General features: G+C 39.0%; 1 protein-coding gene across 1 annotated transcript in view; it reads left to right on the top strand.

Annotated features, from left to right (window-relative positions):
* The window catches only part of Rttn (rotatin), a 117,041-nt gene that overhangs the window by 70,894 nt on the left and 19,327 nt on the right, over positions 1-26,820 (top strand). Inside the window, exons 33-40 of the mRNA XM_013019030.1 lie at positions 2,316-2,505; positions 3,950-4,041; positions 7,468-7,561; positions 9,665-9,863; positions 13,241-13,331; positions 16,103-16,256; positions 19,853-19,990; positions 25,206-25,423. Coding sequence (XP_012874484.1) covers positions 2,316-2,505; positions 3,950-4,041; positions 7,468-7,561; positions 9,665-9,863; positions 13,241-13,331; positions 16,103-16,256; positions 19,853-19,990; positions 25,206-25,423 — 1,176 coding nt within the window. The remainder of the gene's footprint in view (positions 1-2,315; positions 2,506-3,949; positions 4,042-7,467; positions 7,562-9,664; positions 9,864-13,240; positions 13,332-16,102; positions 16,257-19,852; positions 19,991-25,205; positions 25,424-26,820) is intronic.

The raw sequence follows: 26,820 nt of genomic DNA, 5'->3' as shown, positions 1-26,820 counted from the left end.
TACTATATCTTTCTAAAGAATGAGTGATAGTGTCCCTCCTGCCTGCCTGGCTTATGGGAAGTGTGAGGGACATGCAAGGTCACATCTCAAGGTCACATCTCATGGTTAAAAGCCAACACTAAATAGGGTTTGCTATACTTTTTTTTTTTCCGGTGGCATTTTCTAAGTTTTTTCTTTTTCTTGTGGTATGTTTTAAGATTTTGCCTTTATTATAAAGAAATGCTGATTCCCTGACTCCTACAACGAGGTATTAGCAAACTTAGTAGTGGGGCTGCAAAATCTATAGAAAACAGTGTGCAGGCTGATATTGGACAGTGGCAGAGCCTCTCACATTCTTGATGGCCGGTGTAGGTGCGTATGCACATGCACCTGGGTACTTCTTTTTCCAGAGTTGATGCAGTAGCAAGTTATGTGGCAAACAGATTTTGTTATATAGATTGATAGTCTTTTCTGTGTTCTTGAATTATTGATATGCACAAAATATTTCTGAAAACACTTACTTGGACCACATTACTTTGGGTAATTGTTTTGCTGTTGTGTGGGGGTTGGGAAACAGTCTTTGTTGCATTGGTGGCTCAAGTCTGCCGTCATTTCATAGACACATGTGAAATGAAAAATCCCTGCAAGAGGTAGACTGCAGCAGACTAGTGCATTCAGAGGAGCTTTGGGCAGCATAGCTCTGGTTTTGTAAAGTACTTTGCTGTACATTAGGCAACAGGGGGAGGATCTGGGACTGTGGGGTTTCGTCAGGAAGACAGGGTTGTTGGGGTGAGAGGAGAGATCAAGAGATCAAGAAAGAGGCAAGGTGGGCAAATGCAGTCACAGTACTCAGTAGACAGGAGAAAATGGAACCAGGTAAATTGAGGGAGTGGATAGGCTGGAAGTGACGAAGGAGAATGATGAGAGGGCTGGCATTGACTAAGATGCTGCTGTACAACTATTTAAAGATGATATTAATAAAGAGGACGCCATAGACCTTTATTCATATGTTCTTTGTTGTAAAAATACTGTACAGAGGAGTCACAGTTACATGAGTAAGGTAATGAATACATTTCTTATTGGACATTGTTACCTCCTGCTTTGTTTTTCCCCACCATCCCTTCTCTCCCCAGCTCCCCAACTCCTCTCCCCACCCCACCCCCGAGTTGTAAAGTTCATTTTCAACATAGTGTCTTGTAACATCTCATTATTACAATGGGTCAACCTGTATCCTTGTTTCAGCATTTTGTTATTTCCCCTCCCCTCCCCAAATTAGAAAAATATATATACAAGATGCAGGGCACCGGCATCAAATGCAGTGAAAAACAGGGGTTATACCATGGTGGAAGAACATATAAGAGAAACAAAAAAATCATATAGTATATTTTAAATACATTAAAAACAATAGCTAGAAAGAAAAAAACCACTTGTCCCTATCTTGGGGTTCATTTCACTTAACATCATCTTATATGGTCATATGTACATAGCTTCTGAGCTTTTCTGCTTGTCCTAGACTTATACTACTTATTGCTAATAAGGGAAACCATGGGACCTATGTTTCTTTGGGCCTGGCTGGCTTCTCTCAATGTAATTTTTTCCAAGTCTTCCCATTTCCTAACAAATGGGGTGATGTCATTCTTTTTGATGGAGGAATAGAATACCATTGTATGTATGTATACCACATTTTCTTGATCCATTCATCTACTGAGGGGCATCTGGGTTGGTTCCATATCTTAGCTATATGGTGAATAATGCTGCGATAAACATAGTTGTACTGGTAGCTTTAGTATAGCCTTGTTTATGATCATTTGGGGAAATGCCTAAAAGTGTGATTGCTGGATCATAGGGGAGCTCTATGTGGAGTCTTTTGAGGAACCTCCATACTGCTTTCCAAAGTGGTTGAACAAGTTTACATTCCCACGAACAATGCAGTAGGGTTCCCTTTTGGCCACATCCCTTCTAGCATCTGTAGTTATTAGAGTTCTTGATTATAGCCATTCTAACTGGGGTGAGGTGGAATCTCAATGTTGTTTTGATTTGCATTTCTTTTATGGCTAGGGAGATTTCTTCATGTGTCTATTGGTCATTCTTATTTTCTCTTCAGAGAAATTTCTCTTTAAGTCTTTAGCCCACTTATTTATCGGGCAGTTGTTTATTTGAGGAATTGTTGTTGGAGGATTTAGTTTTTTGAGTTCTAAGTGGATTTTAGATATGAGACCTTTGTCCGTTGTATGGCTAATGAAGATCTTCTCCCAGTCTGTGGGCTTTCTGTTGATCTTGCACAATAGATATTTTTGAAGAAATACTGTTATAAACAAATGTCTGTCTTCTTGCAGGGCCCCTGTGTCCATGATGAGGACTCTGGCATGTCACTCACAGGAAAGCCTGCCCTTCAGGCTCTTTTGTATCACTACCATTTTTATGAGCATTTGACACAGATGGTGAAACATTGTTTCCTAGGACGATATATTTTCCATTCCCCATCTTCTCCTTTTGCTGGGACTTCGGGGGGCAATGACTTAAATAGTAAGTATAATACCTTTATATATTTATTTTTATGAAGTGTAAAATTTCAGAAAGATTTAAAAAATATGTGGTTCTTTTATTTTAAAAAGAAGAATAATAAAAAGTACCCAAGAAAAACAGTCATTTTCAATCCTGTTGTCTGCCCTGGTTGTGTTATGGTCATTTCTTCTGGTCTTCTTTCTCTGTAGTGCTTGTGTTTGTTCTGTGTAATGATGTTCATGTCAGAGCTATATTTCTGTATTCCCTTCTCTCACTAAACATTGCCTAAGCATTATTCTGTGCTATGAATTCTTCATGGAAGCCGCTTTTAACATCTTATTAATGTTTCATAAGCTAATTTATGCCATTCAGTAAAGTTGCATAGCTTTTCTCCTCCAACAGTATCTTAAACTTTTTTTTTGAAATATTCATTCTTCGGCAGTCTACAGCTCTTGGTTTGTTGTTTGTTTTTCACTGTTCTTATCAATGAGTCCTTTTCCATGAAATTTTCAGAATCACCTTTGGTTTGTTACTCATTTAGCAAAGTCACCCTTTCTCTTTGTAGACGGTTGGATTTGCTGGAGAGCAAATTGTAGCAAATAGGAATAATAATTTTGTCTCATCATACAAATAGCTTGTACTTTTAAATTAGTTTTTTTTTTTTTTGGTCGGTTGTGAGGCCTGAACTCTGGGCCTGGGTGCTGTCCCTCAGCTCGCTCTTCATGAAGCTCAAGGCTAGCACTTTACCACTTGAGCCATACAACCACCTCTGGCTTTTTCCGCTTATTTGGTGCTGAGGAATTGAACCCAGGGCCTCATGCACAGAAGGCAAGCACTCTACCACTGAGCCACCTTCTTATCCCTTTTAACTTAGTTTTAAACAATTTTTTAGGTTGTTACCATCCTTACATACTTAAAAAGAAAAAGGCTCAGGAATAGTACAAAGTTCCCCAATTATTAATATCTTACTGTATTTCTTCATGTGTTTGCATATGTGATGTGAGTATGAGTTAATTTTATATGCTTGTATGAAAGTACATGCCTTTTCATTTATTTAAGATTAAATTACAGGCATGTGGTTCCTGTACCCCCAAGTACTTAAGTGTGAATTTATAACTCAATACTCTGTTCTCTTCTTGAAGACACTGAGGAAAAGTGGAGTTTGACGAAGCCTCTGAGACTTCTAAAAACTGTCTGTGATTAAAGTGACTTGCTTAGTTGCTACTTAGAGCGTGGCCTAGAAGCAAAGGGCCGTCCTGGGAGCTTTCTAGAAAGGCGCATTCACTGCTCCTGCCCTGGCTTAGGTCACTAGGTCCTGGGACTAGGGTTCTCAGTGACTCTTGTGCATACTGAAGAACCTCTTTCCTTAATTCATGGTTAGTATCTCATAATAAATACTTCTGTTAAGTGTTGCATTCCCCAGGAGAGTGTCCATCCATGCTAATAGCATTTTTCTCTGACACAGGTTTAGATGACTCTTTCAAGTTTTGGAGAGCCTCGTCCAGAATGTCCAGTCAGGATCATGATCCAAGTTCTCTCTCCACCTCAGAAACAATGGTACCTGCAACGATGCCAGAAGTGCTTCATTTTAAATACGAAAAAAAAAAAATCATGTGTGGTAGGGAGATCAGAATGATGTAAAACTTAAGGTTATGATCATAATAGCTGTGGTTTTTGTCTTTTGAAGTGCTTTCGAGCAGAATTCTGCTCTGCATTTACTTAAATTACAATATTTGTTAGCCACATAATGGCTGCCTTTTTGCTTTTCCACGTGACCAGGTTACTGAGAAGTGAGGTGACTCTGGTCAGTGGTGCTATAAGTGCAGAGCTAGAATTGCTGCCGTGAGAGGTTGTCTGGCTCTACTTACAGCTGTGCTGTAAATTATCCTTCCAGTCTTTTTCACCCTTCTTTCCTGCCTTGTATGGTGCAAACAGAAGCAGAAGAGTGCCAAAATGTTTATCAGAAGTCGTAGAAAAGAACAAATCCCCTGTGATTAAAAATGATTGATTGTTCTGAAATGTTCTAAAGGCAAGGCAGTATGTAAAATTTCCCCTTCTAATGATCCAGCCTAACTGATCATTTTAAACATGTTTATAAATGCTCAAATAGAAAGTTGTATTGCTAATCTGAAATACTGAAATTTACGTATGCCTGTACACCTTCCTTCCCTCTTCATTCATGTTATGCATGTTGTTCATAATGATAGATACTAGCTTTCAGTTGTATACAAGCATATAAAAACTTTTTTTTTTTTTTTTGCCAGTCCTGGGGCTTTAACTCAGGGCCTGAGCACTGTCTCTGAGCCGATCTGTGCTCAAGGCTAGTGCTCTACCACTTAAGCCACAGTGCCATTTCTGGCTTTTTCTGTTTATGTGGTACTGAGGATTCGCACCCAGAGCTTCATGCATGTTAGACAAGCATTCTACCACTAAGCAACATTCCCAGCCCAATTAAATATTTCTAAACTAGAAAACTCATTTACTTCTTAAATATTTCTGAGATAATGGCTGTGTTGTAGAACCTATTAGCAATGCAAAAAAGTTTATTAAACCCAGCTTTCAAAAGTAAAAATAATATGAAAAAACAACTAAATAGAAATTGTGCAGCCATTAATCATACTTACTTCCCAGAATCCTTAACTAGAGTAACACTTTTTTCCTGCAATTTTAGTTTTGTTTTTTTTTAGATTCAGAAAAGTTTGTGCTTAGTGCTAAATTGGAACCTTATGTGAAAAAGTAGGCTAATTATTCTGCTTCCACTAGATGTCATGCTTTCCTTCCCATCCTAGAGAAAACATATGTTTGTTTTGGGAAGAAAGATAATACATTTAAATGCCAAAATAATGTAACTTTTTCCCACTAGGCTCTGCTTTCTAAAGCTTCCACTCCCTCCCAGGAGTGCCATCTCAACAGAAAAATCTGGGTAGAGTGGCATATCCTGTCATCCCTATAGCAGTGGGTAACATAAATAGTAGGACTGTTGTTGAGTCTAGCCGGGGCAAAAAGCAAGAACATCAGAGCAAAGGGCTTCCAGGCATGACTCAGTGCCTGCCTAGCAACACAAACCTGGGCTCAAATCCCACTGAGGCCAAAACAACATCAGAAACAGAAATAATTATTATTTTTACTCTTTCACAAAAGAGGAGATAAAAGCATGGCTTGCGGCCCCAGCACTTGGTACTGTTGTGCCCACAGTGCTGTATTCTGCTTCACAGCCAGATGTGAAGAGTCACAGGCAGGGTACAGGGGTTTCCACCTTAGGAATGGTGAGATAGAAAGTGGTTTTGTGTAGGAGTCATCAGTGGAAATGGACTGTAAAGGACCAACTCCTTATAGTCGCTCTCATATTTGCATGCATATTTGCAAAGGGTTGAAATATGCAAGTATGTCTTAAGTATATAACTACATAGTTAAATGTGACTAATAACAGTCTCAATAGAAATGGATCCAGGGGACCTTTTGAAGAAAAAGTCATTCTGGCATATGCATCAGGAGTGTCTGTGTACATAACTGCATTTTGCATGTATTTCCTGGAGTTTTGCTCTAGGAAAACTAGAGATGGCAATGTGCATCACAGTGGGGAGAGTGAAAGAACAATGCACTTTGAGACTAAAAGTCTTGTATATTGTAGTTAGAAAGGAAATAGAAATGGTAGCTGAGTTCCTCTGTATTATATAGGCCACTGGACTGCAATATAACAAAAACAAATCTTGTTTTGTTTTTAATTTCTTTTGGAAAAAAGTTTATTAATAAAACTTAAATACTAATGTTAGTACATCTATATATTAAGTTTTTTTCCAGTACAGTAATGTTTAGTATATAACAGCGAACACAAAAGCAGTTGAAAGTATTCATGTGCTCTATTATATAACTTGTATTATGTGGTAAAGAAAATTTTAAAGTTCTTTTTTAAAAAAAAAACAGTTTAAACTTCCTCCTCTTCCTTTCCTTCCCCTCTCTTTCTTCCTTACTTTCTTTTAAAATATTATATGTAATCTGTTAGATGATGAATCTGTAACAGAAGTGACTTAAACTTGTTGTAACTTGTTAAAATGGATGATTACAAATTGCCAGGCATACCAGAGCTTTTCTGCTCTTGAGTCTAAAAAAGAGAAAGGTATCACTTATGAAAACAAACATGTGTATCTAGAAACTCCTAGAAACTTTCCATACCTCACTATGTTTCATAAAGGTTGTTAGATTTGTACCCTAATTTTTTCAGTATGGGGAATCTTTGTTTTTTTCCTTTGTACTTTTTCAAAGTTAATCTGCTTAAGTACCACATTTTTCATGAGAAATGACAAACAGTATTATAAACTTATTTTGACAAATGCAATGTCCTCCTCTCTGTATTTCAAAATGTTAGTAGTATCCAGTGAAGTCTTTTATTTCTGGAAGACAGAATACAGAGATCATTTTAAAATCCTGATTCATTTTGTTTATATGACAAATTGTTTATACTCAAATTTTACTTTGACACACAGCAAATTGGCTCTTCTATTTTTTGCTGAATCAATGGCCTGAAGTCTGAATGGACTTTCATGATTGCGGTACTTTTTATTTTTTTTAATAAGGAATTCTTCAGGAACTTGTGTGTCATCATTGTGCAGGAGTGTGATGCTTATTTTACATTGAACTCTGATTTAGAAACCATTAGTTATCAAACCTGAAGAAAAAGCATCTTTTTCAGTTCTTTCCAACAGAATTTAAGTCTTTTTATTTGTTTCCTCTGGCTTTATGGAAGTATATATTTAAGGTGCAAAATATAATCTCCTTTGAGTTACTGATTCATGTAAACTAACGGTTCCTGTAAGAAGTGGTAGGAAATGCCATTAACAGAAACCAGCTGTAACTCAAGAGTGGAACGTGGCCTAGCTGTGTTCCAAGTGTAGTTCTGCTGTGAAGCTTGCTGTGAATGTTGCCTTGTGTGTTGCTTGTTTATGTGAACACTGCTATGACATCATTTCTCCTTGTGATTCACAGGTGACAGCTTCAGTGGAAACTGCTGACTTTCACCCACTTGTGTCAGCAGTAAATCTTCCGTCTGAAGCTTCGCATGAGCAGTTTGTGGACCAAGGTACTCTTTTACATGGCTATTCTGCTTTAAAAATAAAAGTAATAAATCAACCCAGAAAAGCATTCTGAAAATAAATGAATGGCAGAATACTGAATGTCTCTGAGGCTAATTAGGTATGTGGCCAAAAATACAGGCTCCATCTCAAAGGGCTATTTCTATGTCAACATCAGAATAGATAATAGTAACAGTATAGTATTCAGCGGACTCCTTGAATTGTACTGAGTGAATGAGTGACTCTGGGGGAGTGCTCTTCAGATACTAGAACATGAAATTGTTAAAAAAAAAAAAAAGATGAGAAAAAAATCACTATTTGGCACATATGGAATCACCCTAGTTTTATAATGGAGAAATGTAGACACTCCCTTCATGAAATAGCCAACGTTAACACCTGCAATGGGAAGACACAAATCAAGTTTCCTCTTATTAGTGATACACTTCCAACCATGAGGAAGCCTCAGTTAATTTTACAAAACCTGACTTCCATTCTTAATAGAATGTCTGGGTCAAGAAAGAGAATGCAAGCTGGCACAAGCGGCTCAAGCCTGTGATCCCAGCTACTCCATAGGCAGACATTGGGAGGAATGGGATTCAAGGCCAGTGTGGGCAAAAACGTTAGCAAGATCCTATCTCAAGAAATAAGCCAACCTGGCTTTATATGCCTGTAACTGTACCTGTTGGGAAGACATAGATAGAAGATTATCATTCAAGGCTTGCCTGAGGCAAAAACGTAAGGCTGACTATCTGAAAGTTAACTAAGAGCTCCCAAGGGCTGGGGGAATGGCTGCCTGGTAGAGGGTCTGCCTAACTAGCATGAGGCCCTGATTTCAAAATCCAGTATTGCCAAAAACAAACAAAAAGACAAAGCAAGACTGAGGGACTTTTCCACTTTAAAAAGCTGAGACAAAACAAGGTCCCCAATGGGTCCAATCAAGAAAAGTAATTTGTTTTGTTTTGCTGTGGAGAAGGTTTGGGTGATGATTGACAAAAGTTGGACATGTTTTATAGATAACATAGTGTTGTTCCATCAGCGTTAATTTCTTGTTTTTTAAATAACTATGCTATGGTAATAAGAGATAATGTTCTTGTTTGTAGGAGATTAATAAGGGGCGTTATATCTGCAGTGTACGCACAATTAAAAATACAGGCCAGTGGAAAGGTAGTAAACTAAATATGGCAGAACAGTACTTAGTACATCTGGGGTAAAAGTATCTGAGAATTCTTTGTACTTAAGTAAGTAAGTACAAAGTCTGAATTTTTTTCTGTAAGTATGAATTTCTCAAAGCTATGTTATTTTTTTTGTTATTTTTTTATTTTTTTTGCAGTTGTGGGGGCTGAATTCTGGGCCTGGGCGCTGTCCCTCAGCTCTTCAGCTCAAGGCGAGCGCCCTACCACTTGAGCCACAGCACCACTTCCCGCTTTTTTCTGTTTATGTGGTGCTGAGGCATCGAACCCTGGGCCTCATGCATGCAAGGCAAGCACTCTACCACTGAGCCACCTTCCCAGCCCGATATGTTATCTTTTAAAAAGGTAAAGTGTTAAGACAGATGGGACCCTAGCTTCAGTTTTAAAATACCTGAACTACTGAAAACTCACATTTCCTCAGATCTCAACTTGTCCATACCTGTCAATCAGACTTGACCAGGGGCCCTGTTCATTCCTTTACTCAACCTGCTATGGTTTTTTGTTTACTTCACCATTGGAGATATTAATGAATTAGTGGCACATGAATCTTTTTCTAAAATCTAAAATATGTTCAGTTTACAACTACTTTTGCCCCAAGAATTTCAGAAAAAGATGATGGACTATCTGTCCCTCAGTGTCTGAGGCCAGGGGCACACACACTTCCTGCCTGGGCTGTTCTCCTCTCTCCAGGAGGTACACATGCACTCATGTACACATGTGGACTCGGACCTGTGCGCGAACACAGTCGGTGGCTCCTGTGACTGGCTGTCCTCAGGGCTAAGAGCAGCCACATAAGCAGGAGGAGTGGCCAGCCATCCCTCGGCATCATTTTCAACAACTTGCCTGTGACTGTAAGGACTTGAGAACAGTGAGAATAACTCCAAGGTAAATAGTAATTTTGATGCCCATTTTCAATAATAGGTCCACATGGAGCCACACCATCACGACCTCTCCGTGACTCATCCCTGTCCGCCCAACTGTCCAAGCCAGTTACCCCATCTCTTGTTACCCCATCTCTTCTCTCAGCAGTCTGCAGCCTCTTGGACAACCTCTTGGTAGTTGTTCCAAGAGACACTGCAGATGCCTTGCAACAAGCCGGTCTCCCAGAGCTTCTCTGTAGGTAAGAGAGCTACTTCACGGTATGTGTAGTGGTAGACACAGCTTTCTGAAAGCTCTTTTCCTGGATTCATAGAAGACACCTTGTGTACTGGGAATAGATTCTCATTCTTTTGTTTTAGTCATTATACTATCTGTCAAGCTTTTACTGTCGTTACAATTGTCTCAACACTTTTTTTTTAAATACACTTGTGTTAACTTCTTATCTTGATGGTTAAGGCTAGTGTTGTTGGGTTTTAAGGGTTCTAAGCCTTCAGGCATATTCAAGGAAGGTGGTGCAATCCTAATTCTGCTTCCTTGTAAGTGAAGGACCTATCTCCCCAGTAATCATATCAGAATGATGTTCCTGGATTGAAAATCATTGAAATCATGTGGAATATTGGATTATGAGAAACTAAACTTTCCTTCAGAAACTATTCCAATAAAAGTTAGAGAAATAGTTATTTCATTCTTTGAATTTTCACTTAGTTTATTAAGTCTCTGTTATAATTTTTTTTCTGATTTTCTTACACAGCATAATAGGAAAGGCCTATATTGAATTCAGGCCTATCTAAAGTCACAATTAATGCAGTCAGTAGTGGGGCAGTGTTGGGATATTTTGTTTCACTTCACTGGGTTGTGATTATGCCTTTAATATTTATTTGCCATGTTTTTCTACTGTGATGCCTACAAAATTTGCAAAAGTAACTCTAGTCAGGTGACTCCCTTCATGTCTGCTCCTTTATGACCAACGGGAGCTTTAAGAGCATCTAGGCTTCATATGAGCCAGCTGAGTTGGCTATGGTTCTAAGACCATAATGCTCTGGAAGCAAAGGCTTACTGTATTTTCACATTGCTTTTTATTTCTTCTTTTTACATTTATATTCATTTTTTATTTTTAAAAAATTTATTGTTCTTATAAAGGGTGAAGTACAGAGGAATTATAGTTTCCTAAGTCAGATAAAGAGTACATTTCTTTTTGGACAGTGTCACTCCTTCCCTTGCTCTCTCCCAATTTTTCCCTTCTGTCCTCATCCACAAGTTGTATAATTCATTTTCAGCATAGTATCTAGTGAGTACCACTGCTACATTGTTTACCCTTTGTCCCTCCATTTCTGTTTCTCCTTCTTCCTCTACCAAAGAGAGATAAATGGACAAATAAGACAAAAGGAAAAGAAAAAGGCAAGAAAGGAAAAAAAAAAAACCTAGAGTTCATTCCTAGAGTTCATTTCAATAAATATTATTTTATATGATCAGATGCACATAGCCTTTGTGTTTTTCCCCTAAGAGTGTTCTCCTTTGGTCTTACCGTGTGTGAATGCCTACAGTCCTGTATAATTTATTATGTCCCAATGTATTTTTTTTAAAAACATCCAGTGTGTTTACTTGTAGATTTATAGGCACATTCTAGCTACCACAAATGAGAGAAACAATGTATCTTACGTTTTTCTGGGTCTGGCTTACTTTTTTTTTCAGTTCTTTTCCATTTCTTTATGAATGGTACAATATCATTCTTTTTGATGGATGAGTAAAATTCCATTGTGTATATATATCCCATTTTCATGATCCATTCATCCATTGAGGGGCATCTGGGCTGATTCCGTATCTTGGCTGTGGAAAAATAATGCTGCAATGAACATGGTTTTGCTGGTAGCTTTAGTGTAACTTTGTTTGTGTTCTATTTTATAATGCCCAGGGTAGCTTTATGTTTAGTCTTTTGAGGAACCTCCATTACAAAGCCATTATAGTAAAAACATCTTGGTACTAGCATAGGAACAGGCCTGAAGGGGCTGGGAAAGTAGCTCAGTGGTAGAGTGCTTGCCTTGCATGCATGAGGCCCTGGGTTCGATTCCTCAGCACCACATAAGCAAAAGGAAAAAAGCCGGAAGTGGCACTGTGGCTCAAGTGGTAGAGCGCTAGCCTTGAGCTGAAGAGCTGAGGGACAGCGCCCAGGCCCAGAGTTCAGGCCCCACGACCGGACCAAAAAAAAAAAAAAAAAGAACAGGCCTGAAGACCAATGGAATAGAATAAAAGACCCAGAAAGGAACCCACAGATCTATAGCCATCTGATATTTGATAAGGGAGCCAAAAACACAGGTTGGAAGATAGACATCCTCTTCAACAAATGGTGCTAGATCCTTATATATCACCTTGCACTAGAATCAATTCAAAATGGACCAGTGACCTCAATGTAAGGCCAGAAACCATGAAAATATTACAGGAAGGGATAGGGGAAACACTAGGATCCTAGTTACAGGTCAAAACTTCCTATGTAGGGGCTTGGAAGGTGGCTCAGTGGTAGAGCGCTTGCCTTGCATGCATGAGACCCTGGGTTCGATTCCTCAGCACCATATAAGCAAAAAGAAAAAAGCCGGAAGTGGCGCTGTAGCTCAAGTGGTAGAGTGCTAGCCTTGAGGTGAAGAGCTGAGAGACAGCACCCAGGCCCAGAGTTCAGGTCCCACGACCGGACCCCCCAAAAACACATACAAAAAAAAACTTACTATGTAAAGATCCAGAATCACAACAAACCAAAGAAAGACTGGATAAATGGGATTATATCAAACTTAAAATTTGTTTCTGTATGTCAAGGGACATAGCTAACAAGCTAAATAGAAACTCCACAGAATGGGACATTTTTTTATCAGCTGTGTATCAGACAAAGGCCTAGAATTGTTTTAGTCTTTAAATAATTGTACAAAGGGATTTCATTTCACCATGCCAGTATGTACGTGCATCTTGATCAGTGTCGCTCTTTCCTCCTCACTCTCTTCTTTCCCATCTATCCTAGCCCTTATTCCTTATTTAAGAATAATTTCCTAGCTGGGGACCAGGGGCTCATTGGCACCCTGTAATCCTAGCTATTTAGAAGGCTGAGATCTAAGAATTGAGGCTTAAAGCCAACTGGGGCAGGAAGGTCCATGAGACTCTCTATCTCTAAATAACCATCAAAAAGCTGGACATGAGTTGTGGCTCAAGTAGAAGAATGCTAGTCTTGAATACAAAAGCTCAGGGATAGCACCCAATCCCCAGGATGTGGATGAAAAAAAATCCTGTTTGTTTACTTAACTTTGTCTTTTACTTTTAAAAGATGACATATTCCCTAGCTTGTATTTTTCTTTTTTTAATGGGAAAATAAGCACCAAACTTTTGTATTTTATTCCACTTTTAATAAGTAAGCAAAGGTATTTTTGGCTTCAGAATTCTCTGTTTCTCACAAGGTATATTCCTGTATCAAGATATATTCCTATTTTCTGAAATGCTGGGTAGAGATTCTCTTTAGTTATAAAAGGATTTTCTTTCGATTTAATTCAGGTTTTCTTTCAAACTTAAAGTCCAGCTTTATTAATCTTCAGTAAGATGCGTACTAAGAAGCTGAAGGATATTCTTCTCTGTCCTTCCTAGCATCGTGGATGTCCCACTCATGGAGATGTGCATCCAGGACCTCAGGACCCCACTACCTGCCTCTCCTCCAGTTGAAGACACTCAGGCACAGGTAAGTATCTCATCTGCCTCTCACCTGGGATTTCTTTGCCGTCAGCAGCCCCTGCTGAGGGTGAGGGTGGGGGTGGTGAGTCTAACCATAAAAGGATGGCTCTTGCAGTGTGTATAGTACGATGTGGCTGTTGGAAATAGGTTACTTACAACTTTGAGGCCCCCTACATGCTCTCATGACTCCTAATTAACCAGCTATAAACTTTTAATGAGGTGTCCAGATATCATGGTGCATCACTTTAAATGGGCATTGGTGTAGCCCACCAACCCTCTCTGTGGTTTTATGGCTTTATCACATCTGCTCTTTTCATGTGAGTCAGGTTGCTAAAACTTAAAATTAGCTGGTAGTTTAAAGCCCAATCTGATATGAATACATCTATTCTTTTTTTTTCCTTCACAGATGTTTACTATTTTTAAGTTCTGGTCTATAGCTAAATGACTTTTGTGTAGTTCTTGCTACTAGACATTTTATTTCAGAATGCAGATTTATTTGGATTGTAGAATCATTAATCTTAAGTAAGAAATGATGTGTTTAATACAGGTGATAAAGTCAAGGTGAAACCACTGTCCTTTTCTCTGAGATGTGTTCTTAGAGCAGACTGACTGTGGAAGACCTCATTATGGGGTAGGGAGCACTGTGAATCACCTCTGGAGCAGTGTTCCCATTCCAGTTTGCATCAATGTTTTCTCCAATTCTTATCTGTCTTTTCAGCAAATCTATTGAGTATCTTCCGTGTACCAGAATCTTTCCTACATGAGTAGAACCAAGATTTCCCCCTATTGTTAGGAGACAGAAAATGAATAAATCCGTGTATAACTGAGGATGACAAACATAGAGCAGGGGAACTTCTCAGGCAGTGATGTGTGAGCCAAAATGAGTGGGAAAGCTGGTCTTGCAGAGTTAGCAAGGCCCTGGGGAGGGGATGTGCTTAGAGCCAGAATTGCTGGCGTTAAATCTGAGCTGGACACAGCAAGCAAAGTGAAGGAAAGGCCTCTGGCTTGTGTTGGTCTATTTTGTTTCCTGGAAGTGTAGCATAACACTTTTCCCAAGGCTCACTTTCCATGGTGCTCACTTAATACTTAAGCAGTGCATATGGAGTATTAGTGTCAAACTTCATGAGTGCTTTCTACAGTCCCCACAACAATAATATCAAGTTCAGTAGTGCCATCAGGTTACAAAGAAAATGGCAGAGGCGAGGATCTCACAGAGCAGCGGTGCTAACCATGTAGGTGGGTTCCAGTCCCACAGTCTCAGTTCTGCACTGCCTGCCTTATGTATATTAAATATATCCTGTGTGTTGGTGCTTGTATAGGATCTTACAATTATTCCAGAATATTCTTCAGCTTTTATCAAAGTTTGCTTTGCTTGATATTGATACATAACGTGAACCAGGACAGAAGATGGTGACAAATAGCTGGAACAAATCAAATAAGGATGAGTTAAAAGGGTATGGAAGCCGGGGAGGCAGACAATATTTTCAGTGTGTGTGGTCAGAGAAGATACCACGAAGGTGCCCTTTGTGCTGACGAGTGAGCACTGTGGTCGCGGGGGCAGAACATGTGGGCAGAATGGGTGGATAGTTTGATGAGATTTAAGGCTTTGTGTTCCAGCTTGTGGTTGGCATACTTCTCTGGAGTCATACATACGAAAGTTACTTTGTGAGTTGTCATGTCAGTACTTGACCACAAGGGTGAACAAACGCCTGACTCTTCATCAGAATAGGATGAAGTATATGTGTGTGTACATATGCTTATGTGTGTGCGTACATGTGTATGAATATGCGTTTATATATATTTGTATGGAATAGCTCATTTCGTGGGTGTGGTAGAGGCAGAATCATGGGTTTTTGCTTCATTGTAACACATTTAGGGGATTTTAAAAAAAGAATATGGATGGTATAATACTTATAATATTAGAATTAGGAAATTCTAGGTATAGGTTTATTGGTAATATTCTGAGTTTAATTTCTTTTTTCTTTTATATTTAAGAATAGATTTTTTTTTTTTTTTGCCCAGTCCTGGGGTTTGAACTCAAGAGCCTGGGCGCTGACCTTGAGCCTCTGTGCATGAGGCTAGCGCTACACCACTTGAGCCACAGCACCACTTCCAGCTTTTTCTGATTAGTTTATTGGAGATAAGAGTTTCACAGAATTTTCAGCTCCAGCTGGCTTCGGCCCATGATCTCAGCCTCCTGAGTAGCTAGCATTCTGACTAAAAATAGAATTTTTATGGAGAAGATAATGAAAGACCAAAACAACATATATTTATTTTATTTGTAACAAATCTAGGCTGGTAGGCTAGAATTTTCCCCTCTTGTGCACTTTGAGGGGTTTTGTTGTAATTTTTCTTATCAGAATTGTGTGCTTTATGGCTCTGGAATACCCTTCTATGCTTCTTCCAAATACTGATTCTACAGCATCGCTAACTTAAAACTATGAGGACTTTTCCTTTAAGAGAGATGTAAAATGTAACTTTGACAATACTGCTTTGTTTGGTGGTAATATAGTCCCTAGTGCTAATTGATGACATGCTTATAATATGAGAAAAACAATGCTGTACCTGACATATATATGTATATATACATATTTGTGTATATACACACATGTATACACAGATATATTTATTTCTGAGCTATAGTAATTGTATTTATTAGTATTTTAACTTACATTACAAAAATGTATTTATTATAATGCATGGAACAGTGAGACACTCTATCACTCAATGGGAATTTTTGTATACATTTTCTTATACATTATTTCCTTTTGCAAATAGATTTCCTTTCTCCTGGAATACCTGTCCTCATTGTTCAGGCTTCTGCAGTCCTGTTTGTTGGTAGATACTAACCTTGTGACGCAGGACAAAATTCTGAAGCCACTAATCACTAATGTCATTGGAGTTTTCACCATAGTCATCAAAGATATATCAGGTAAGTTTTCTTTCTTTTGCCAGTACTGGGGCTTGAACTCAGGACCTTGAGCTACACAACTACTTCTGGATTTTTACTGTTTAATGGGAGATAAGAGTCTCCCATACTTTTCTGACTCAGCTGGTTTTGAACTGCGATCCTCAGATCTCAGCCTCTTGCATAGCTAGGGTTATAGGTGTGAGCTGCTGGTGCCCAACCAGTTTTATTGTTCTTTGTGTAGGGCAGAAGCAAATAATATTGGAGAGAGAGAAAGAAAATCTTTGCTCCAGATACTAACTTCAAGGTTACTTTTTGTGTTGTTTTTTTGGGGCAGTATTTTGAAAGCCTTTGATGGTGTGTTTTATAGTTTGGATGGTTTTAAATGGTTCCAGGAGATCACTTAAGGCAAGTATGCCATAATAAAGACTGTCCCTGTCTGTCAGTTGAAATAAGGGCAAAGCTTTCAATGTCTTATTATAAAGTACAGTGGATTTGAGGTGTTAATTATTCTTATAAACTGTGGCTAAGGCCAAGTAGTGTACCAATAAGTCATTTGCAATAACAATATAAGCTCGTCTGGCATATAATATCATATTTTACCTAAGGTCTTAAGTTATTGGAAAGTATTTTGTGAAGATAAGTTGAATGCAATGCTGAAGCTTCCCTTCTACTAAGGGGGAGAAAATGAAGTAGAATCTAGGCAGAGGGTAGCGCACAGAGCTAGAAGCACTTGCATTAGGCTCTGGCTCTTCTCCCTGGTGCTGAGAGGAAGAAGGGGAAAAGAAAAGAGATTGTTTATAATAAAATCATAGGTAGTGATAAAGTAACGGACCATTTGGTAATGACTCCTTCTGACTTCATTCTTACTTAGTCCTGTGAATTGTGTGGATTTGCTTGGTGTCACGTCTGGAAAGTGAAGTATATGGATGCCAGCAAGCCAGTCCTAGGCATCTCACCCATGTTGAAATTACCCCAGTACTTGAGGAGCAGTAATTGCACAGCTGGCAATTGTGCACGTGACTTTGACAGATTAGACTCTGCAAGCTTCACGGGGTGGTATCACCCCACTCCCCTCAAAAAGGAAAACAGCTCCTTGGGGGACAACACTGAGGCAAGCAAACAAGCAGGCACAAAGCATCTTAGCTGTCACAGTGGTCTGTGGGCCCCCAGAGCTCAGCTGGACCTGCTCAGACTTGTCACTTAGTGTTTAACTTCTCATTTGGGTTTTCCTGGTCCGTCGTGAGGCAGTGGCGTTGAACTGGTGGGATAGACACAGACATGCGCAACAGCCTGTGATGAGAGAGGGCCTGGGGGACTCTGGTCATTGCTGACCTGAGAGCCATGTGCAGGAGATGGCTTGAGCGCGCTTGCTGCTCTTGGTGGCCTTTAGATACAGTTTACTATTCCTCTTGCCTTTGTGACTTCTTTGACAAGTAACTAAAAGTAGTCTCTAATTTATTACTATGTTATTTAATATATCATTTACCTGCCATTTACTATATTAAGTAGTAAGAGGAAGAGCAGCAGGAATATCTGAATGTATACATAGCAGCTATCTATGTTAAAAGTTATTTTCTGCCAGGCGACAGTGGCTCATGCCTGTAATCCTAGCTACTCAGGAAGCTGGGATCTAAGGATTGTGGTTCGAAGCCAGTCCAGGCAGGAAAGTCCGTGAGACTCTAATCTCCAATTAACCACCAGAAAATTAGAATTGACGGTGTGGCTCAAGTGGTAGAGCACTTTCTTTGAGCTAAAGAGCTCAGGGAAGAAAAAGTTGTTTTATAATATCTAGCAAAAGTATTTTTCTAAATGTGTTTTTAGGGAATTAAGTTTTTTAATTATGTTTTTTGAGAAAACCGGTTTGAATAATATAATTAAAATTTGGTCTATTGTTACTATTTATATGAATTGCTAACTTATACATATAACTCAATGCATTATAATACATAAATAACGCAATATAATATATAATAACATTTTATAAAAGTTATTACACAAAGTAATAAATGCTAGTAGTTTTTTTTTGTTTTTCCCCCCAGTCCTGGGGCTTGAACTCTGGGCCTAGGTACTGTCCCTGAGCTCTTCAGCTCAAGCAAGTGCTCTACTACTTGAGCCACCGTGCCACTTCCAACTTTTGGGAGTAATTTGTTAGAGGTAAGAGTCTCACAGTTTCCTGCCTGGGCTGGCTTTGAACCTAGATCCTCATATCATAGCCTTCTGAGTAGGTAGGATTACAGGCGTGAGACACTGGCGTCCAGCAAATGTTAGTAGTTTTCATTTTAACTTGCTTATTTTGTTTTGTGCAAGTCCTGGGGCTGAACATATGGCCTAGGTGCTGTCTCTCAGATTTTTTTGCTTAAGGCTAGCACTCTACCACTTGAGCCATAGCTCCACTTGTGGCATTTTGGGTAAATTAGTGGAAATAAGAATCTCAGACTTTCCTGCCTGAGCTGAATTTGAACTGTGATCCTTAGATCTTAGCCTCTTTAGTAGCTAGGATTTTAGGTGTGAGCCACCAGTGCTTGACTGACTTTACTTTTTAATTTAAATTTAATTTGTTATTCTGTGTGTGTGTGTGTGTGTGTGTGTGTGTGTGTGTGTGTGTGTGTGTGTAGTGAAATGTTGTGGGAGCATTAGTGAGTAAAGCCTTAGAGAGGCAGTAGTGACAAAGTGATTGAAATACTAAGGATTGCTAAACCCCAGAGTCCAGAGAGCCCTCTCTCCATTGCCCCCTGGGTGCTGAAGGGCACCTTGCCGAAGGCCTCCGTTTGTTTTTAACCGTAGTTTGATGAATGCTGATAACTGCCTGCCGCCCTTGGCATTGTGGCAGGGAGCTCTGAGACAGCCACTCCTGCCGCTTACCTTCACCTGACTCAGACCTGGGAGCTTGCCCTTGCGGGTTCATGGCTGCATTGTCAGCCATAGGAAGGCTGTAAAATCCTCTTTTGAATCATAGTTTCTTGATTGTGTAAAAGAAATTTTTTTCTGCTTGACCTTGATATCTTCTGTTTTCCTTCTTACCTCTGCCCAAAGCTGGAGAATAAAGAGAACAGGAGAAAAGTGTCTAACAGAGCTAGCACAATGTCATATTGTTACAATGTGCCCAGTATGTACTTCTGCAGTTGTGGCTAATATTCTGTTTGCCCTACTTTCCAATGGTTGTTCAGTGTATTATAAGAAGATGAAGGTATGTGTGGGGCAGACTATGGAGGGGAGATATATCTATGAAATAATGGAGATGGGCATTGGTGGGTCACTCCTCTAGTCCTAGCGTCTCAGGAGTCAGATCCATAAGGCAGCCTGGGCAGAAAAGTCTGTTAGGCTCCATCTTGAAAATTACCACCCAGATCAGCTTCTGTGGCATGGCTCAAGTGGTAAAGCACCAGCCTAGCAAGTGTGAGGCTCTGAGTGCAAATCCTAGCATTGCCAAAAAAAAAAAGGCAGTAGAAAAGATAAGTTCATGGAAATGACTTTTAGGTAACTACCAGTTCTATTTGGTTTCATTTGATTAGTGCATATTTCTTACTATAAGTATAATAATGTGTCATGGTGAATGTGTTTTTTGAAAGACTCTTCTTTGTTGTTAGTAACTTAAAATCTCTGGATAAATTTTATAGATGCGGAGTTGGAGTCGGCGTTTTATCTCATGTGGACACATGTGTGTGGTCTTCTGACCACACTCCTGAGGAAAGCCGGGTCTGTCTCCCTCCCATCTGTCACTTCCGCTCTGGCCAAGCACTGGGAAGCAGTGACTGGTAAGGAGATGCCTTCCTACCACTAGAATTAAGGCAGTCTGTATTCCCAGTAGTTACATCAGTCCTCTGGAGTGCAGTGATGAAGGAGGGATGCAGAAAAGCGTGCCAGAGAGCTTAGTGTCAGGCATCTGCAGTGTTCTTGAGGCGCCCTGCCCCCTGCAAATTCATTTGTGCAAACTGAAACACATTGGAAGATGACATGAAAGAAAGAAAAGCCTATTGTCTTAGGAACATACCTATGGTAAGGTTATAAAGCAGTGAGGAAGATTTTCCTTTGGTGGTGTAGAGGGATAGTGTCCTCTTTCTAACATGTGTATTCTTTGTGAGGGAATCTGTACACAGAACCTATGTGTACAATGCCACGGGGATTCAAATACAATTCTTAACCCTTGCTCATGCTGTCAGAAGTGTCTGCTCCGCTGGAGGGTAACTATTTTTGTATTTTCCTTTTAATCTGTACTTCCTACTTAAAAAAAAAAGTGGTAATTTTAAGTAAGGAGTTTTTAATCTTTTAAGGAAAGCTCTTCATTTATCTGTTTTTATTTCTTTTTAAATTTGAGTAGCTGCGCAAAGGGGTTTCAGTTCGACAAGTGGGATTCTGAGTACAATGTTGCCCCTTCCATCGTTCTCCCACAGCTTTTCCCATCCCATTCATACTCTCAAACCATGAAGTTCCAGTTTTACACATAGATGGATAATGATTAGATTGGTAGGATTTGCACACCCTTCTGCTCTGTTCCTTTGTTCCCCTTCTCCTTGTTCCACTCCTGACAATACGTGTTTTGGCTTCCTGGTATTCTTTGTTAAACTGTTCCTTAGTTGTTCAGAGGAGTTACACTATTAGAATCCTCCCCAAAGTATGCCAGCCTTAGTCTGTATATTTGCATGTGACCTTGTAAATGTTTTCATATATTTATAACTTAGATCTAACTTCCATATATAAGAGAAAACGTGCATGCATCATTTGTCCTTCTGAACCATCAGATCATCTGTTTCCCTGCAAATGACATAATATTCCTTCTGTATTTTACTAATTGATCACATTTTCTTGATCCACTCATCATCTCAGGACATCTAGGCTGTTTCCATAACTTGGCTCTTGTGAATAGTGCAGCAATGAGCGTGGGTGTCCACGTGTGTTTATAATACCCTGGCTTGTAATCTTTTGCATGGATGCCCAGGGGTTGCTGTAGAATAGTTCTGTGTTTCGTTTTTGAGGAATCTCCAAACTGCCTTCCAGAGTGGTTGCACTAGTTTACATTCCCACCAGCACTGTAACAGGGATCTTTTTTCCCTTCATCCATCCAGCATCTGTTGTTGGCTCTTGCTTTTTGATTCTGGCTGCTGTTCTATGTCTTTTGATTGGAGAGTTGAGGAAATTGGCCTTTAAAGTTACTGTTGAGAAATATGATCTGTTTCCTGTCATTTTGATGTTTTTGTGGTGCTTGCTTCTTTCCTCTTCCTGTTTCACTAATCTCCTCTAGTGGTGTTTATTTGTTCCTATATTTCTTTGGTTTTTATTTATTGCCTTCTTCTGAGGCTTGGATTCCCTTAAGTGCCCTTTGTAGTACTGGTTTAGTGGTCATGAATTCCTCTTGATTTTGTTTAGTATGGAAGGTTTTTATTTCTCTGTCAATTGTGAATTATAGCTTTCTTGGACACACTAGTCCAGGCCGACTGTTGCCCTTCATAGACTGAATTACATCTTTTCAGGCCATCCTTGCATTCTCTGTTCTCTGTTTAGAGTTTTGTATGCCTATGTAGATTTGATCTTTTTTTTTTGGTCAGTCATGGGGCTTGAATTCTGGGCTTGGGCACTGTCCCTCAGCTCTTCAGCTCAAAGCTAGCACTCTACCACTTGAGCCACAGCTCCACTTCTGGTTTTCCGGTGGTTAATTGGAGATAAGAGTCTCACAGATTCTACAGTCATCTGCAGAACCTGGAAAAGCTGTTGCTGCTATTGATGCATAACATACTGCTTATTATTGGCCTTTTTATATAAATATAAATATATATACACATATATATAATTTGAATTTTTGGAAACTTTAGCTGTGCTGTCAACTTTGGAAAAAGTATCCCAGTTTACCGTGTTGAGTTGGCATCGTACAGAAATGAATAGCCATATTGGTCTAGAAATGTTAAACTTAATTTTTTTTCTATTTGTACAGGTGTAAATGCACTGTATTAAATATGTAAGGTCTTATCTACATGGGTTTGATTACAGAAACTAAAGTATTCTCTAAATAATGAAAAAACAAAAAGAGTCTCACAGACTCTTCTGCCTGGGCTGGCTTTGAACCTCTATTCTCAGATCTCAGCCTCCTGAGTAGCTAGCTAGGATTCCAGGCATGAGCCACCAGTGCCCAGCTAGATTTGATCTTTTGGTGGAGGCTGAGAGGTCTTGCCTGTCACCTAGGTATATGATGAGTGCTTTTTTTCGATGATTTATCTTCTGCATTGTCTTCTTCAGTTAATTTAGCTGTTTGTATCTTCTTGTTGTTGATTCAACTTTTCTTACTTTTCATCCAGCTTTTTCAACATCTGTTCTTACTTTGTGGATGATTTCTCTCAGCATTACTTTTAGTGAGTCTATTGTCTTTCTTTCTTTTCACTCTCACTTGACTCTTTCATTGTGGCAAATTTGATTTTGGGGGTGACATGTTGTATTGTTTATTCATGAATTTTGTGATCTTTCACTGAGATTGAAATCTCTTCATTTATGTAAAGAAGACTTTGAAGACATTTTTAGAGCAAAAATTTATGGTGTGTGTGTGTGTGTGTGAAAATTTATGGTGTGTGTGTGTGTGTGTGTGTGTGTGTGTGTGTGTACTGGGCCTTAAACTCAGGGCCTGGATACCATCTCTTAGCTTTTTCACCCAAGGCTGGCACTTACTCTACCAGTTGAGCCAAAGCTAGTAGTTAATTGGAGATAAGTTTCAAGGCCTTTTTTGTCTGAACTTTTTTTTTTTTTACGGTTTACTGGACTGTATTTATTTATTTATTATTGTGAGAATACCATACAGAGGAGTTACAATTACATGGGCAAAATAACGAGTACATTTCTTATCAAGCATTGTTGCCTCCTCCCTGTTTCCCTTTCCCATCCCTTCCCATACTCCTCCCCTCCCTCGACCCGATACTCCCCCACCCCCCACCAAAGTTGTTAAGTTTGTTTTTCGACTTAAGGACTTGTACATCTCATTGTTGCAATGGGTCCACCTGTATCTCTAGTTAAACGATTTGTTTTTTTCCCTTCCCCTCCACAAATTATACCAACATCAAAAACAGTGGAAGTATGTCTGAGCTAACTTTGAACTGTATTCCTCAGATCTCAGCCTCCTGAGTATCTAGAATTAAGGTATGAGCTGCTGGCACCTGGCTGTGTTATCTTTTAAATAGCCTATTTAGGTATATTCAAAATCGAGTTCTGAGCTTCCAAGTCATCTAGTAATTCAATTGACTCTTTTTAATAGTTCTTTTATCATTGATCATTTTGTAAACTTAAGTATATAATACAGATTGGTAGGTTTGAAGCGATGTTTTTGGGGAAATACACGCTCAGCCAGAAGCAATTTTGTAACATAGCAGTTTGGAATTTATCCTAAGAGGTAAAATATCCATGCTATAGATTATTTTATTAAACGAGATGGAAATTAGAAGCAGTTGCCTGATTGAAAGATGGAGATGTTTCTTTTGTACCCATCAGGGAAAATCAGTTTACCAACTGAATCACCAACTTAAAGCAAAATGCTTCTCTTGTTAGAGACGAAGGCCTGATGGTCAGAGGTGTCCTGCTACCATTTTGCTAAGCCTTGCTGGAACACAGCCACACTCAGTCACCCACATATTTTCTTCAGTAAATGGCTGCTTTCCTGCTGTAAAGGTTAAGGTGCATAATCACAACAAAATCCTGTGAAAGGCAAAGCATTCAGGGCTTCCTGTTCTACCTTTCCCAGAAGAAAAGTTGTTGACTTCTGACCTAAGCCTGTGTATTTGACAGTATTTCCCTAGGGATAATATGTAAATATACTAAGTTCAGTATCTTCCTAGAAAATATACACACAGTATTATAGACTAACATTACTAATCAAAAATAACTTACTCCATAAATAGGTTTGATATTAATGAAAACAACGCAAATGTTGATATTCCTTGTTTCGGTAGGGTTTTCTCCTTTGTTGTTTTAAACAATCAGTTTTCCTCCTATGCATCCATATTATTTTTATATTAAATATAAATATTTATATTTATACATCTGTGGTTATTATAACTTCTGTTATCTGTAGTAGACTTTTCTCAAACTTGACTAATAGTTGGAGATTATTTAAATTAATATAATTTTCTCAAACCTCTGCTGCTAAGCAAAGTTTTATTTAAGTTTGTATAAACATAAATGTAAGTAAAAATTATGAAATGTTACAATTTTTACACAAGCAATGAAATGAACTTGTTAAGTCCCTTACTTTTCAAATTAATAAAGAGTATTGCTCTTTCTACTCCCCTTTCCTCCCATCACGTATGAGGGATTGAACTCAGGGCTTCATGCTTGCACTCATGAACCACATACTCTCCCCTACCCCAGTTCTTCTACTTTAAGTTTGTCAGATAAGGTTTCCCCATGTTAGCCTCAAACCATGATCCTCATTTTTTTTTTTTGCCTCTTCAGTAGCTGTAATTATAGGTATGGCTTACTCTGCCTGGCCCCAAAGCTGTTATTTAGATTAAACTTAATGTGTACTTACCAAAAGAAACTAGAAATGACTTTTTTTCCCCTTGATTTTGTTGCCTTGCCTATTCTTTCTCATGTATAGTATTACAGCTTAATTTACAAATCAGTTCACAACCACTTCTGTTCTTCATGATGTTCTATGAAACCTTTCCACATCATTCCACACTGAATATTGTCTTACTTTTTAATACCTTTTTATTTGCTTTGCAGTGCTGGAGGTCTTGTATGCACTAAGTGCTCTAACATAGTACTTTATGCACAGCCCTTGGTCTAGGCTGGCCTTTAACTTCAGTTTTCTGCCTTAGGACTTCTTAATTTTAAACATAGTATAGTTTTTCTTATTATACTTGAGCTTTTGATAGCTTTTCATCTGTGGAAATAAGAAAGCTATGAACTTGATTATTCAGTCAATCTGATTCATTTCATCTTTTAATTTTAAACAGGTTTTCTCCCATTTACCTCTGAACTCCCTTTCCTTTTCAGATATGTTCTGCAGATGTGTGGGCTTGTCCATCAGGTGCCCTGCCCTGTGTTCTGCCAGCCTGCAGCTCCTGTCTGTTCTCTTGATGGAGGAAGAAAAACAGCGTGTGCAGAGTAAGGGCAGAGCAAGTGTATATCCTGCTCTGACGGTGGCTTCCCTGCTGGATGAAGGGCAGGAGCACCAGAAATCTGCAGAAAGACTCAATGAGGTCATTCTTCAGGTATGTGATTTTTTGGTGTTTTCAATGAAGACCCAAACTCAGCCTTGGGTTGTTAAAGTTATTCAATCATAGTAATGTTCGTTATGACTGCTTGAGGAAAAAAAAGTCCAGGTACATTAACAATTTAAAAATAAGACTAAAAGCATTACATATGTTTTTAAAAAAACTGCAAATATTACTAGTTTGTTTTTTTTAAAGCAATATGAATCTTTTGGTCAGGTGTTGGTAGCTCATCCTTCTAATCCTAACTACTCACAAGGCTAAGATCCATTGGTTCCAGGTTCAAAGCCTGCCTGGACAGAAAAGTCCATAAGACTCCATCTCCAAAATAACCAGAAGCAACAACAAAACCATTCTGGGAAAATGGTTCAGCTTACAGAGCTAAGCAAAACAACAAAGTGTGAGGCTCTAACTTTGAATCTCAGTACTACAGAAGAAAAAAAAGAAATTCTCCTGCTTACTAATGATAGAGTTTCATGACTTTTGTCTTCTTCACTGGAAAGTAAAGCCATAGCAGTATTTTGCCTGAGTATTCGTGTCAGCGTCTCGGGAAGCTGGCTGCATTTTACAGAGCTCTTCCATCTGCTGATGCTACTCCTTGGTCACTTAGAATTCGCAGATGACTCACTTCTTTGTGGTCGGTAGGGGTGGTGGCCGTGAAGATGTTTCTGGCGTAACTGTGTGTGCATTTTGAGCTCCGGGTTGATTGTGTCTAAAGGCTGTAGAAAGCCCGCAAGGACACTCAGTCTGAAAGCTGTATATGAAGGGTGTCAACAGGGCTCTTTGAGGATATTTCTTCTCCTGCCCCGTATAGAAGTCAGCTGCCTTTCTGTTGTTGATAAGAAGACTGATAAGATTCTCTAGCATTTTCTCCTTGGCCTCCAGCATCTGTCTTTAGGGGAAAGGGTTCTTAGCGCATTCCTCTAAACCCCTTATTCTCAGAGATGGCTACTACTACCCCATTCACTCAACTTTCCATTGTCAGAAGGTTGTCCCCTGGTATCTTTCACTAGGAGAACAATGACACTTCATTCCTCCAGTGCTCAGAGCTGGATTTTGCATTTTAAAGAACATAATGGGCCTGGGCATGGTGGCATATAACTGTAATGCCAGCTGCATGGCAGATAGAGATTGAGAGGACAGTGCTTTAAGGCTGGGGAGACCCTATCTCAACAGACAGTGGGGCATGATATTTTATGTTAAGTATCCTTTAGAAAGCGAACAAAACAAAACCCTTGTTGAGGAAACCCTTAGATCATTTCATATAGGTAAGGAGTTAATTCATAAACAAAGTTTAAACTAATTCCTTTGGCTCATATTTTCTTTCCACCTATTTTATTGTTTTCTTTTAATATCTAAATAATATGCTTACATTCTTTTATCCTGCAATTCAGTTT

Source organism: Dipodomys ordii, unplaced genomic scaffold (assembly GCF_000151885.1).
Source record: "Dipodomys ordii isolate 6190 unplaced genomic scaffold, Dord_2.0 Scaffold43, whole genome shotgun sequence".
Taxonomy (NCBI): Eukaryota; Metazoa; Chordata; class Mammalia; order Rodentia; family Heteromyidae; genus Dipodomys; species Dipodomys ordii.
Note: the sequence above shows the minus strand (reverse complement) of the source record. Positions and strands in the feature narration are given on the sequence as shown.